We start from the raw sequence: 13,315 nt of genomic DNA on the forward strand, positions 1-13,315 counted from the left end.
CATGTCTTTCACCTCTAATTTCTCATCTATGGATGGAACTTCTACCGATGAGTCTGTCTTGGCCTTGAGCTCATCAAGAATTTCCTGCAACCTTTGGACTTCTTGCTCATGTTCAACCTTCAGCTGCTCATATGCTTCCACTGAAACTAGCTTTTCGGAGGTTGCCGAGTTAACCCCTTCCAGAATTGTAGCCTGGGCCTGTTCATACTGTTCTTTCAACTTCTCACACTCTGCTTGTAAGGAGTCGTAGAGAAGAACTGGAATAAAATCCTGGCTTCCTGCAGATTCCTCTTTATTTGCTTCTTCCTGCAAATATTCTAACTCCTGAACAGCATAAGGGAGATGTGATCGGTAATTGGTCACGATGGCTCTATGGTCGCTCTCTGCTTGAGCTAGCTGCTTCTGTTGTCTTTCCAGATTCTCCCATTCGGTGTCATAGAACTTTTTCATTGTTTTCATCTCTTGTACGAGACGGTAACTCAATTGTTCTAATTGTTGTCGTAATTTGAAATAAGTTTGAGTCCGAGCTCGGTGTTCTTCCGTCATGGATATGTCCGTAACTTGAACAGGCTCAGAATTTTCTGTCGAACTAGGTTGTCGTTGCTCGGTGGAGTTCTGTTCTGAAACTTTGTTCTTCTCTGGAGCATAAGCCTTTATGCATGCCTTCGTTTTTCCAACCTTCGTCGGCAAGTCCATTTCAGCCTTGTCTTTCATATTTGGGTTGGTCTTATCGTCATCCGTTTCAGAATCTGAGCTGATTGTCTGCACCGAGTCCTCACTCGTTATGGCTTTTAGATAGTGCCATTCCATGTCTATTTTCTTGATCCACTCCCGTCCTAGAAGTGGTGGTCCTCCCTCATGTAGTACATATAAGTTCATTCTTGGGTGTTCTTTACCCCTATCTCTTACTTTGACTCTTATCTTTCCCATGGGGTATACTTTATGCCCCGTGTATGTCTGCAATATGAACTTGGTATCTCTTAAGGGTATATGTGAGAATAGCCGGTGGTAATCCCTTCGATTTATGACTGATAGAGCTGATCCAGTGTCCAACTCCATTTTCACTTGGATTCCAGCTATTTTTAGCATGACCCAGATAGTTTGTAGGTCAGCTTCCTTACTCACATTGTGAATTCTCAGACTACCCAGCTCCTGGCCGTTTGGGTCTGAGTCTGAATTCTGTTCGTCTGAACTCTTCTCAGCCACCTTGTGTACCTTGTTGTACTTTTCCTGTGATGGCTTCCTTTGGTTGTTGGTCCTTTGGTTGTTGGTCTTCTTCCCTGACCGGCATACCTTAGCTATGTGACCCAGTTTGCCACATTTCCTACATTCCTGGTTCTTAAACCAGCATTGGTTCTGGTCGTGTGTTGTCTTCCCACAACGATAGCATTTTGTTGTTGTCGAGGTAATTTGATCCACACTTAGTGCTGCTGTCTTTAGCTGCATTTCCGCAGTTCCCTTCGCTGCGGCTTCGTGCGATGCTGCAATAAGGACAGCCCTGTCAAGTGTAAGGTCGTTCTCTTCGAGTAGTCGCTTTTGCGTTCCTTCCTTTGCCAACCCGCACACGAACTTGTCTCGCAATGCCTCTGTCAGATTCCCTCCAAACTGGCAGTATTTCGCTAGTCTACGCAGTTCGACCAAGTATTCTGCGTTGCTTTCGTCTTTCCGTTGCGTTCTCGCATAGAATTTGAATCGTTCCGCCAACATCAACGGTGTAGGGTTCAAGTGGTCCTTCAGGACAGCCACAATATCATCGAAAGTCTGATCCGCCGGTTTAGCTGGTGCTAGTAGATGCTTCAAGAGCCCGTATGTCTTTGCGCCCATCGAGTTCAGCAAGGTTATAGCTTTGTCATCTTCTTCTATTTTATTGGCCTCACAATAGATCTCAATGCGTTCCACGTACGTGGCCCAGTCTTCTACTTCGGAATTAACATCGTTGATGTTACCACGCTTAGGCATCTTCCTCTCTTTGGGAACAACACAAGTATTTCTTTAAATTATTATTTCTTTTTTTTTCTAAGATGGCGGTTTTCCCGCGAAAATGGCGGTTTCCCGCTCTTATCTTCTCTCCCCGCCCACTTCAATGGCGGTTTCCCGCTTTTGTCTTCTTCCCTGCCTAATGGCGGCTTCCCGCGTTTCTTCCCTGGCGGGAGGGGTACACTTTCCCCACGGGCGACGGCCGCTGGCTTTCAGGTTCACAGCCTGCGCGTCGGCTTCAAGGCTTTCCCTTTTTTATTTTATGGCAGGGCGACCGGCTCTGGGTACCCCGTTGACGGCGAACAGGTTCAGCCGCTGGGCTGGCTCTCGCACAGTTCCCCTTGCTCGGCTCTGTCTCTCTCCCGCTCGCTCGGCTCTACCGGCGCTGGGTACACCCCGTTGACGGAGGACAGTTCAGCCGCTGGACTGGCTCTCGCACAGTTCCCCTTGCTCGGCTCTGCCTCTCTCCCGCTCGCTCGGCTCTACCGGCGCTGGTTACACCCCGTTGACGGAGGACAGTTCAGCCGCTGGACTGGCTCTTGCGCAGTCTCTCTTGGTCGGCTCTGCCTCTCCCGCTCGCTCGGACCCCAATCGCGCCTCCCAGCCCTCTCGCAGTCCGGTGCTTCTCTCCCCGGCTGCGGCTGAGTTTCTCTCTTCCCGCGCCTACGCTCCCGGTCGCAGCGCTTTGTGGCTTCGGTCACCGCCCGGCTTTTCCCGCCGGTCGCGGTCTCTCACGACGCCGTTGGACCCGACTTTTTGTCTGGCTCCTTTTCCCCCTCGACCGTGGTCGAGTGCCCAGCCCTTATCCTCCGGCTATTCTTTTCACTTTCCCTTACTCACAGTCACCGTGGCAGAAGGGACAGTCAGTGCCTGTTGCTGATGGAAGTTTTTGTCGCTAAAGTCTTCCTCCTTTCTATTGCTGCAGCCTTGAGTTTTCTCCCAGCCGAATGACGAGGGCAGTTGCCTCTTTTCGACGCTCTTTCGTTGCTTTGAAATTATTGTTGCCGCAGGGTACGATCGGACTCGTCGCCACTGTAAAGTCTGTGGGTTGTGCAGTTAATTACGACACAGACTTCAGGAGTAACATACAACAGGACTTTACTATTCGAAGGTCAGGGCGAATCTGCCCTATAAATCATGCCACAGCACTTATATACCGGTGTGGTCACCGTCGGTATTACCGTATACAGAAGCCAAACAAGTAGTGCCACACCTAAAATAGTTCTCTTAAAGGTGAACGGTTACATACAATAGTCTCTTAAAGGTAGACGGTTACATACACTACAAGGCCCAGTAATAGGGTTTCTCCCTTTACCGTGGCCTAATTATGAGTGAGATTGTCTAGTCCAGACACTTGTGCTGTCTAGAAAGACTTTTGAAAAGGTCACAGTCCAGCTGACTCATTTGTACCTTTTTCGGGCTCATACAAAACACAGTAAGTTCCAGGGGAAAGTCCTGGTCATGTCTAAGAATGTATTGAAGCAGCTAAATGGCAACATAGAATCTTCTGCAGAGAAAAGCTTCATAGAAGACATACTGGGGTCGATATTAAACCCGCCCTCCCCCCCCCCCCCCCACACACGTACACAAATGATGGGTGGGGGGGGGGTTAAAATTAAAAATAGCAAAAAACAACTCCAACCCACTGCATACATGCATGCCACCAGTTTTACAGCAGAGGATTGCATGGCGTGTCTGTGAGCAGGACACGTCGTTATAATAGTTAAATTAGGCTCCCATTCTCGTTCTTAGGCAGTCCCTCGGAGCCGAGGATGACTTGCTTCCACATTAAAAATGAGTTCTCAGGTGACTGATGAGTCCAACGCGGGACCTACAGTCTCTGTCACAGGTGGGGCAGACGGTGGTTGAAGGGGTGGGTGGGGTGCTTGGGTTGACGTGCGCTCCTTGTGCTGCCTGCGCTTGGCATCGACGTCTGCCCTTGTTGACAGTAGGCTCCCGAGGTATGGAAAGTGGTCCACCTTGTCCAAGGCCTTGTGGTGAATTTTGATAATCGGTCGGGGGGGGGGGCTGGTGTGGGGGTGGGGAGCAGTACTGTGTGGCGGGGGCAGGTTAGTAGAGGACCTTTGTCTTACGGATGTTTAGTGTAAGGCTCAGGCTCTCGTACGCTTCGGTGAAGGTGTTGACGATGGTTTGGAGGCTCCCACAGTGCAGTTGGAGGCTGTTTTTTTAACTTAACGCTGTAACGGCCGGGTTTCCCAGTGCTCGGGAACCCTGGCAGCTAAATGGAGACTGGAGCAGTCGGCTCCGGCAGGTAAGTGCTTGTTATGGTGCTGCTTGTGGGCCAGGAGGAGCAGGAGTGCTGAGGAGGAGCACTCCTCGTGAACTCCTCCCCCCTCCCCCAAACCATGCTCCGATCCTTGCCTCCCTCCTGATTGCCGTGCTCTGATCCCCTCCCACCCCCACCACCCACCAAAGCCTTGATCTTTTCCCATTGCATGGGACGATTCCCAGCTGTGGACTTCTACCGCTGGCTTTCCCGCCAAGTATCCAGCCAGCCCCTCCGTCTGACAGGCTGCCGGGCGGGAATAGGGATTTAAAATAATTTATAATGAGGCCCCGCCAGTCTGACCTCTGCATTCCCGGATTTCATTTTCTCTTCCCACCCCGCCCCCTTGCAAACGCCACCCCGCCCCACCTCACTTTCTGCCTCCTGCTAAATAATCGTGGCAACGGAGTTTGTGCGTCCATTTTACTCGTTTTCACCTGGCCTTCCTCGGAGCTCCACCTATAGCCAGGCGAGTGCCAATATGGAAAAGACTTGAAGTTTCTGCAGCCGTCTGCCATTAATGTCTCAGATCCTTGTGCCAAGATTGGCTTATGTGGCTCAAAATTTGAGTTCCATCTGAAGCGCACTTTACAGCCTTCCAGACTCGACATCGAGTTCAACAATTTCCGATCATAACCTCTGCCCCCATTTTTTCGGACGGCAGCTGTTGCTGTAATTCTGCCATTCCCATTTACACCTCCAGACCCATCTTTTTGTTTCTTTACCTGTCCCATTACCATCTCCTTTTTGCCTCGCACCATCATCCCCATTGTCATTTAATCCCTCCCGCCTTCCACCCTATCACAGACCTTCCCTTTTGTTCTCTCCTCCCATTCCCCTTTCCCCTGCCTCTGCGTGTGCTTAAAACATCTCTTAACGTTTTCCAGTTCTGACGAAGGGTCATCGACCTGAAACGTTAACTCTGTTTCTCCCTCCGCAGGTGCTGCCTGACCGGCTTGAGTATTTCCAGCATTTTCTGTTCATATATAAATCACCAGATAATCTGTTTCAGTAATGGTGATTGAGGGATAAATGTTAGCCAAGGTATCGGGAGAACTCCCCTTGCTCTTCTTCCTAAAGTGGCGTGGCATGGGATCTTTTACGTCCAACTGAGAGGGTCGAGGGTTTAGTGTCTTAGCCGAAAGACGGCACCTCCAAGCGTGGTACTACACTGAAGTGCTCAAAGTATGTGCTCACGTCTTTGGAGTGGGGCTTGATCCCGCAACCTTCTAACTCGGAGGTGAAAGTGCGGCCACGGCTGGCACAGTGAAACCTTTTTTTTTCCACAAATGCATGAGGATCGTTAGAATATTCTTAGAAGGGAATCGCCCTTCTCGGGGAAATTTGGAGTTCTTTCAAATGGAATGTCGTAAAATGTGGTTTAAGTGGGGTTTGCTGTGACGAAATAGAAACAGAAAATGCTGGGAACACTCAGCAGGTCAGGCAGCATCTGTGGAGAGAGAAGCGGAGTTACCGTTTCAGGCCGATGACCTTTGGTCAGAAGATGATGGGCCGATGGTGAATAATGCCCTGTGAAACTGTGACGAGGTCATTTTTAACAAGTAGGTGAAATGCAGCCCAAAGGTCAGGCGCTGAGAATCCCCCCCCCCCCCTCATTAATTTTCATCGTGCTGAATCTCGGGATTATGAGGCCACCGGTCGGGAGGGTTGTAGTAATTTGTTTTCCCCCTTTGTTTCTCTCCAGGGTCAAGTGTGGATCAATGGCTTCAACCTAGGTCGCTACTGGCCGGCTAGAGGGCCCCAAATCACCCTGTACGTCCCTGCTCATATTCTCAGTACCTCTGCAGCTAACAACATCACGGTGCTGGAGCTGGAGAAAGCACCTTGTGGAGGAGAGCTCAACACACCCTGTGCTGTGGAATTTGTGGACGCTCCTCTCCTGGATGGTGCAGCAGCTTACACTAACCTGCAAGGCAGACTTTTCAATAAGCATCTTTGGCATGGATGAACTAAATGTTTAACTGAAATGAAGGGTTAGTGTGTGAGCACGGAGAATGATGCCTTTTGCCGCTTTTAACAGGAGCTAATGCTATCGTGCCACTTTTTGCTTTGCTAATTCAAGTTGCTGATAAATAACCACTGTCGCAAGCACAGAACCATCTTGGGCATGCAGGAAAAATATATAAGGAAATACTGCACGGAGGAAATACAAAGATCAGGTAATGAATCATTTGCGCAGATCTACATCTGCTCTTGAAACTGGTGAAAGCACCAAACGAGCCTTCGACACTCTTGCTCTGGAGAAATAATTGCCAAGAAATGAAACTCATTTTGAGGTGATAACAATCACCAAAATCGCACTAGCTAGATTAATATTTATCTTTGTTGGATTTAATGCAATCTTTGGAGAAAATCAGGGTATGATTGTAAATTTTTCATTGAATGTAAATAGGAAATAAATCCTGACGACAATCAAACTTCCTTCTGTGAGTATGTTTTATGCAACTGGTGAGCACTGAAAGATTTTAATGTTCTCAGTTTACTAATTTACCTATGTGTAATAGGTTCTTAATGTCGAACGGAACAGACGGTGGACGTTGGTCGTTCTCTCCCCAGAAGGCTCCGCATTTATCGCCATCCTGCTCTCCTCCTTGACTGCACAAGATTCCTGAAGGCGGGCGGGGCCAGCTGTCCCCACAGCAGTGAATGAACTGCAACCCTAAGCGAGCCCGACTGGTGTGCAAGCTCGCCGAGACGGCGACACACCTACTGCCCCGTTACTGCCTCAGGGGAACCACTTGGGTAAAGCACCAGATTAGTTAACCATGCAAAAAAAATACAGCCGCTGTTTAAAAGGGGAGGCTTCATGGTGGAAAGAATTAGGTAAACATTCGCAATTAGACATCTCTGTCGGGTGCAGGCCAAGCTTTGTGCAAAGTCCTTTTGATGTTACTGGGAGTTGAGGTTTTTGTATTAGGTTGAATTAAGGTGACGGGCACTGTGGATGGATTCAGTGTGGGTTTTTCAGCAATGTTTTTTTCCAGAGGGAGTGATGAAATATAACTGACGAAGTGTACAGCACAGAAAGAGGCCATTCACCCCATTGTGTCTATGCTGGTCTTTGCTGGACCAATCCAAAACTAATCTGCCCCACGCACAATTCCCCATAACCCGTATCTTCCTCTGCTTCAAATATTTATCCAATTTTTTCCTTAAAAGGTGCAATGGTCTCTGCCATTGAGCTGTGAAAGCTGTTCCAGGCAGTTTGTTGATTGGTGTGAGGGGGATTTCAGGTGGTTCTGATGCAGGGTGTTGGGGTTGGGGGAAATGGGGTTGTGTGGACGGGCTGGAAGATTACTTTGGGGCCAGGAAGAACATTCGTGGGCCTTGCGCTGCAAAAAGTTGCATCCAAATTATTTTTGAGAACCTGCCAGTCTGCAGTACTGCCCGCCCGGAGCCTGCCCTGTCACATGTACGTGGCAGTGGGTGGAAAAGTTTCTGCGCAATGTCCCTCAGCAATCGCCCTAAACCCAATCCACCACTACATAAGTGGCGGTATGGGCAGCATAGCAGCAGCCCCAGGCGACTACTGGAGGCCATCTCAGTTGGAAAAACATGCTGGACATCGATTTTTTTTTTTTGCTCTTTGCTGCTCTGGATTTTCTCTTGCCACTTATAGTGAGTCCTGGAGAAAGTTATTTTTTGGATTGGAGAACTGGATTTCCCAAATTCACTCTTCCTGTGTATTGAGGAGGAAGTGGAGGAGGAAATGGAAGGAGCAAAATTGGAGAAACATAAAGTGAGGCATCATACAAGATGTTCATTTCTAACGTGCATACCCAATGCAGCAGGGTTAAAAGAACCAGCATCTCTCGTCCAATTTTTTGTCCGTCATACCTCAAAAGGCTGTACTGCTCCCTGCCTACTATGATGTAGCAGCCATCAGAGAGAGCTGGATATTACCTGAGCATTATTGAGAGCTAAATATTCCAGGCTGTAATATCTTTAGAAGGGACAGGATATTAGGAAAGGAAGGAGAGTAGTAATATTGATAATGGGCACAATTATTGCAGTGGAAATAAAGGACTTCAGTAAGAGTGATCAGGCAATGGAAACACTATGGGTAGAGTTAAAGAACAACAAAGGAACCAAACCTCTGATAGGAGTCGCCTACATAAGAATTAGGAGCAGGAGTAGGCCATTTGGCCCTTCATGCCTGCTCTGCCATTCAGTAAGATCATGGCTGATCTTAGACCTCAATTCCACTTTGCCGCCTGCTCCCCATATCCCTTATTATTTGAATGGCAATAGATTGGGAGAAGGGGAAGTGCAAAGAGACCTGGGTGTTCTTGTGCACCAGTCGCTGCAGGTGCAGCAGGCGGTTAAGAAGGCAAATGGTATGTTGGCCTTCGTAGCGAGAGGATTCGAGTACAGGAACAAGGATGTCTTGCTACAGCTGTACAGGGCCTTGGTGAGACCGCACCTTGAGTATTGTGTGCAGTTTTGGTCGCCTTACCCGAGGAAGGACGTTCTTGCCATGGAAGGAGTACAGCGAAGATTCACCAGGCTGATACCTGGGATGGCAGGAATGACGTATGAGGAGAGATTGGGTCAATTGGGCTTATACTCACTGGAGTTTAGAAGATTGAGAGGGGATCTCATCGAAACCTATAAAATTCTGTCAGGCCTGCACAGACTAGATGCAGGAAGGATGTTTATGATGGCCGGGGAGTCCAGAACCAGGGGTCATAGTCTAAGGATAAGGGGTAAGCCATTTAGGACTGAAATGCGGAGGAATTTCTTCACCCAGAGAGTGGTGAACCTGTGGAATTCTCTGCCACAGAGGGCGGTGGAGGCCAGTTCATTAAATATATTCAAAAAGGAGTTGGATATATTTCTTAAGTCTAAAGGGATATGGGGAGAAGGCAGGGACAGGGTACTGAATTTGGATGATCAGCCATGATCTCATTGAATGGCGGAGCAGGCTCGAAGGGCCGAATGGCCTACTCCTGCTCCTATCTTCTATGTTTCTATGATTTCCTCTATAGTCCAAAAATCTATCGATCTCCGCCTTGAATATAGTCAATGACTCAGCATCCACAGCCCTTTGGGGCAGAGAAGTCCAAAGATTCACAACCCTCTGAGTGAAGAAATTCCTCCTTATCACAGTTTTAAATGGCCGACCCCCCATCCTGAGACTATGCCCCCTAGTTCTAGACTCTCCAGCCAGGGGAAACAACCTCTCAGCATCTACCATGTCAATCCCCCTCAGAATCTTATATGTTTCAATGAGATCACCTCTCATTCTTCTAAACTCCAGAGAGTATCGGCCCAATCTACTCAATCTCTCCTCATAGGACAACCCTCTCATCCCAGGAATCAATCTAGTGAACCTTCGTTACACCACCTCTAAGGCATGTATGTCCTTTCTCAGATAAGGAGATCAAAACTGTTCACAGTCTGCTGAACTCCTGATAGTAGTGATGTGGGGGTCGGGGGATGTATAAATGAGAGGTCAGGAGAGCATGTAGCAAAAACAAAGTAGTCATAATGAGCGCTTTTAATTTCCATCGTAGAAGCAGAACAGCTCAAGTAATAAAGGCAATGGATTTCTAGAATGTATTCGGGGACAGTTTCCTAGAATGATGTGTTTTAGAACCGAAAGGCACAGTTCGCACTGGATATAGTGGTGTGTAATGAACCAAAATTAATCAACAATCTGACGGTAAGGAAGCATCATGCAAATAGTGAGACCAAAATATGATTGAAATTGATATTAGGTTTGAGAGGGAGAAGGTTGAGTCACAAACTAGCGTTTTAAATTTAAGCAAGGCAAACTTCAAAGGGATGAGAAATTAATTAGCCACAGTAAAATGGGCTGAGCTGTTAATGAGTAAATCTACAGACAAACGACGGGATATATTCAGAGAACTATTTAATGTGATACGGAGCTAGTATAACACGGAAAGGTAAAGGCTGCACTTTGTGTGGGGTAAGCAACCGTGGTCAACAAATGAGGAAGAGACAGTAACAAGCTAAAAGAAAAGACTTGCACAAATGCAAGGAAAAGTGGAAATCCAGGGGACTGGGAGGGCTACAAAAAGTGAAAATGGGTTACGAAGAAAGTAATAAGAAATTCGATAGGGAAGATGCAGAGAAACAATTTCCTCTGGCGGGGAAATCCAGAATAAGAGGGCACAATCTTAAAATTAGAACTCGGCCATTTAGGAGTGAAATCAGGGAACACTTTTTCAAGACTGAGATCAATAGACGTTTGTTCGGTAAGGTTATCAAGGGATATGGAACAGGTGGGGAAATGGAGTTGTGTGGGAATAATGCAGCATTTAGCTAAATTTGAAGGTTTGATTTTCAATGATTATTTCTGCTAACTGTCACAGTGAAGTATTCTATCCATGCTGCTTCTTATCCTGTGTAAGATCTGTTGGGTGTCAGTATGCACCAATCACACCTTCTGGGAGTTGGTGCTCTCATTAGCAGCACAAGCACACTGTGCGACTGCCAGTAATTGTGTTAAACAGATATTACACCTGATAAACATTACAGAAATGTGGTTTAAAAAAATGTTCATTGTAATTTGTGTAATTGTGCAAAAGGCATCTTCACCCATATGCAAGTCCTGTTTTTAATGGGCATTTTCCTGGCAAGGAAAAAGTCAATCGGAAATTATTGCACAGGTTTACCCAACATCACCACTGTGGAAATAAATCTAAAATGGTGCCGGATATGGCAAATACGACACCTTAATAAAGACAAACAGAAGAAAAAGGAAAATAGTAGGACAAATGCAGAGAAAGGGAAAGGTAAGTAAACAAATCAAAATGGACAGTGACAGAAAGAGACACACAAGAAATAGGAGCAGGAGTCGACCATTTGGCTCTTCGAGCCTGCTCCGCCATTCAATAACATCATGACTGATCTTCTACCTCAACTCCACCTTCCTGCACTATCCCCATATCCCTTGAGTCCCTTAGTATCCAAAAATCTATCGATCTCTGTCTTGAATATACTCAACGACTGAACCTCCACAGCCCTCTGGGGTAGAGAATTCCAAAGATTCACCACCCTCTGAGTGAAGAAATTTCATCAGAGAAATAAGCAAGTGGGACATAGAACTGGATTGCAAAGCATAACAGGGAAAATTCAATGAAAAAGGATAAAGAAAACATGACATATGAAAAGTTATAGAATCATAAAATCATATAGGGGGTAACATTGGTCTTCAGTGGTAGTGAAAGGATTTGCAAATTTCATGTCTCCCCTGAAGATTTACTTCTGGCTCATTGGAGAAACCCTGGCTGGACTGAGTTTAAAATCCAGGGCTCCAGGGCCCAACAAGATGGCTACGGTCAACCTCATGGCCAAGGCCTGCAAAGTTCAGGTTTGGACTGACAAAGAAGGAATGTTCCAGAAATTAGAAGGCCGACAGGCCTTCTGCATTTATGTATGAGAAGCAAACAGTGACATTCGGGCCTCTGATTAAAACCCATCAAGGCCGTTTGCACAGATAATCAATGGGTAATAGCTGCATTCAGACCTTCGTTAGCTGACTTCAACACTGTTTAGATCAACGGGGCATTAAAACTGGAATGGCCCCATCACAAGACCAGTTACACAAAGGAAAACACTTATGGGACGTTTAAAGACCGATTAACCGGCCATCCAGGTTGATGGGCCCAGATCGGTTTCCTTTGTATAGACTTCAACACGTCCAGGTCAGACAAAGAAACAAGCTGATCTGGCGAGTGATGAGGGCTCCCAGAAAGGGGTATAAGTAGTCCCTCAGGAAGCCATCTCTCTCTCGCCTGGACTCCGGTGCCCTGCCTTACCATCAAGAAGATCGACGATGAAGAGGCCTGTCCAGGGAAGCAGGATACCGACAGTTACCTTTGAATCACTGGGGTGTCTCTGCTCTGGGCGGTGAAAACCCTAAAGACATCGGCAGGCCATGGGGCACAGAGCAGGCATTCTAACATCCGAGACTGGTGAGCATAAACTTTCTGGCCCATCGCAAGACAACTTAGATAGGTGTAAAGGGTGGGAATAAAGGGGATTGCTAAAATTCTCATTTTAGTCATTTTCCCTCAATGTGTCCATTTCTCCTCCCCCGCTAAGTGTAATTGTGTTACATACATAGTGATTTTCTCTGTATAGTGTTTATTTTTCTCTATTTTTAATAAACATTGGTTTCCTTTGCACCAAACCACTGGTCTCGTTTTGTTTATATCGCTGCTCGTAATAAGTCCGGTGGTCAGAACCAGAGGGGAAGCGATTCGAACCGCACGGGGCTGGAGCAGCTCAGATACGCCTGACTGGCCAGACACAAACCCCAAACCAAAACCCCCTACAGTAGCACAAAACAGAACGAAAGACTTGCATTTATATAGAGCCTTTCATGACCACTGGACGTCCCAAAGTGCTTTACAACTCTCCCGATTTTTTCATCCCTGGAAATTTTGCTATTGCCCATTTCCACTCCTGCCGAAGACCAATTGTACCCCCATAGGCTCATAAGCCCAAAATGTCTGGATTGAAAGGGGGTGCAATTCAGCAATTATGCCTTTGCGGGGTCTGCAATTTCTGATTTACAATGGGTTTCTGCTACAGCAGCGCCCCAGGACAAATTCCATTCAGTTTCAGGGTGTGCTGAAGAAATGTCCATCCTCCCAGTGCCAGCCGCATGAAATGAGAACACTCGTCCTAAACTCCGTGTCTTCAACATTCCCGTCTGCCCTGGTGAATGCGCGTCCGTGCTTAAAAGGCACAGTTTTGCAAGACCTGTTCATCAAGGGGGAAAGTACTTGGTTCAAGGGAGACTTCTCAACTGAGATTGCTTCTGAAGACTTGGAATTTACTACCGGTATTGTAGATTTGTTTGTTCACTCTTGTACCCAAGAAGCTTTCCCTTATATTCTGAGATTGCTTATGGAGATGTTTGGCCATATCTCGACTCTGCCGATATTATGAAAATGTTTTCATTCATTTACTCAGGAAACCCTTTCCCTTCATTCTGAATTATCCTTGGAAAGCATTCAGATTCAACCTAATTACTGAGCTTGGGTGTGAGAGCTG

At 47.0% G+C, this 13,315-nt stretch overlaps 1 protein-coding gene across 4 annotated transcripts in view; it reads left to right on the forward strand.

Moving 5' to 3' along the window:
* glb1 (galactosidase, beta 1) overlaps positions 1-13,315 on the forward strand; it is a 137,853-nt gene that overhangs the window by 98,447 nt on the left and 26,091 nt on the right. For all 4 annotated transcript variants that reach the window (XM_085989179.1, XM_085989177.1, XM_085989175.1 and 1 more), the window contains one exon: positions 5,970-7,027. In XM_085989179.1, coding sequence (XP_085845305.1) covers positions 5,970-6,233 — 264 coding nt within the window. In that variant the 3' untranslated portion in view covers positions 6,234-7,027. The remainder of the gene's footprint in view (positions 1-5,969; positions 7,028-13,315) is intronic.

The sequence above is a fragment of the Somniosus microcephalus genome, chromosome 5 (assembly GCF_052327205.1).
Source record: "Somniosus microcephalus isolate GS21.2 chromosome 5, FLI_Smic_1.0, whole genome shotgun sequence".
NCBI lineage: Eukaryota > Metazoa > Chordata > Chondrichthyes > Squaliformes > Somniosidae > Somniosus > Somniosus microcephalus.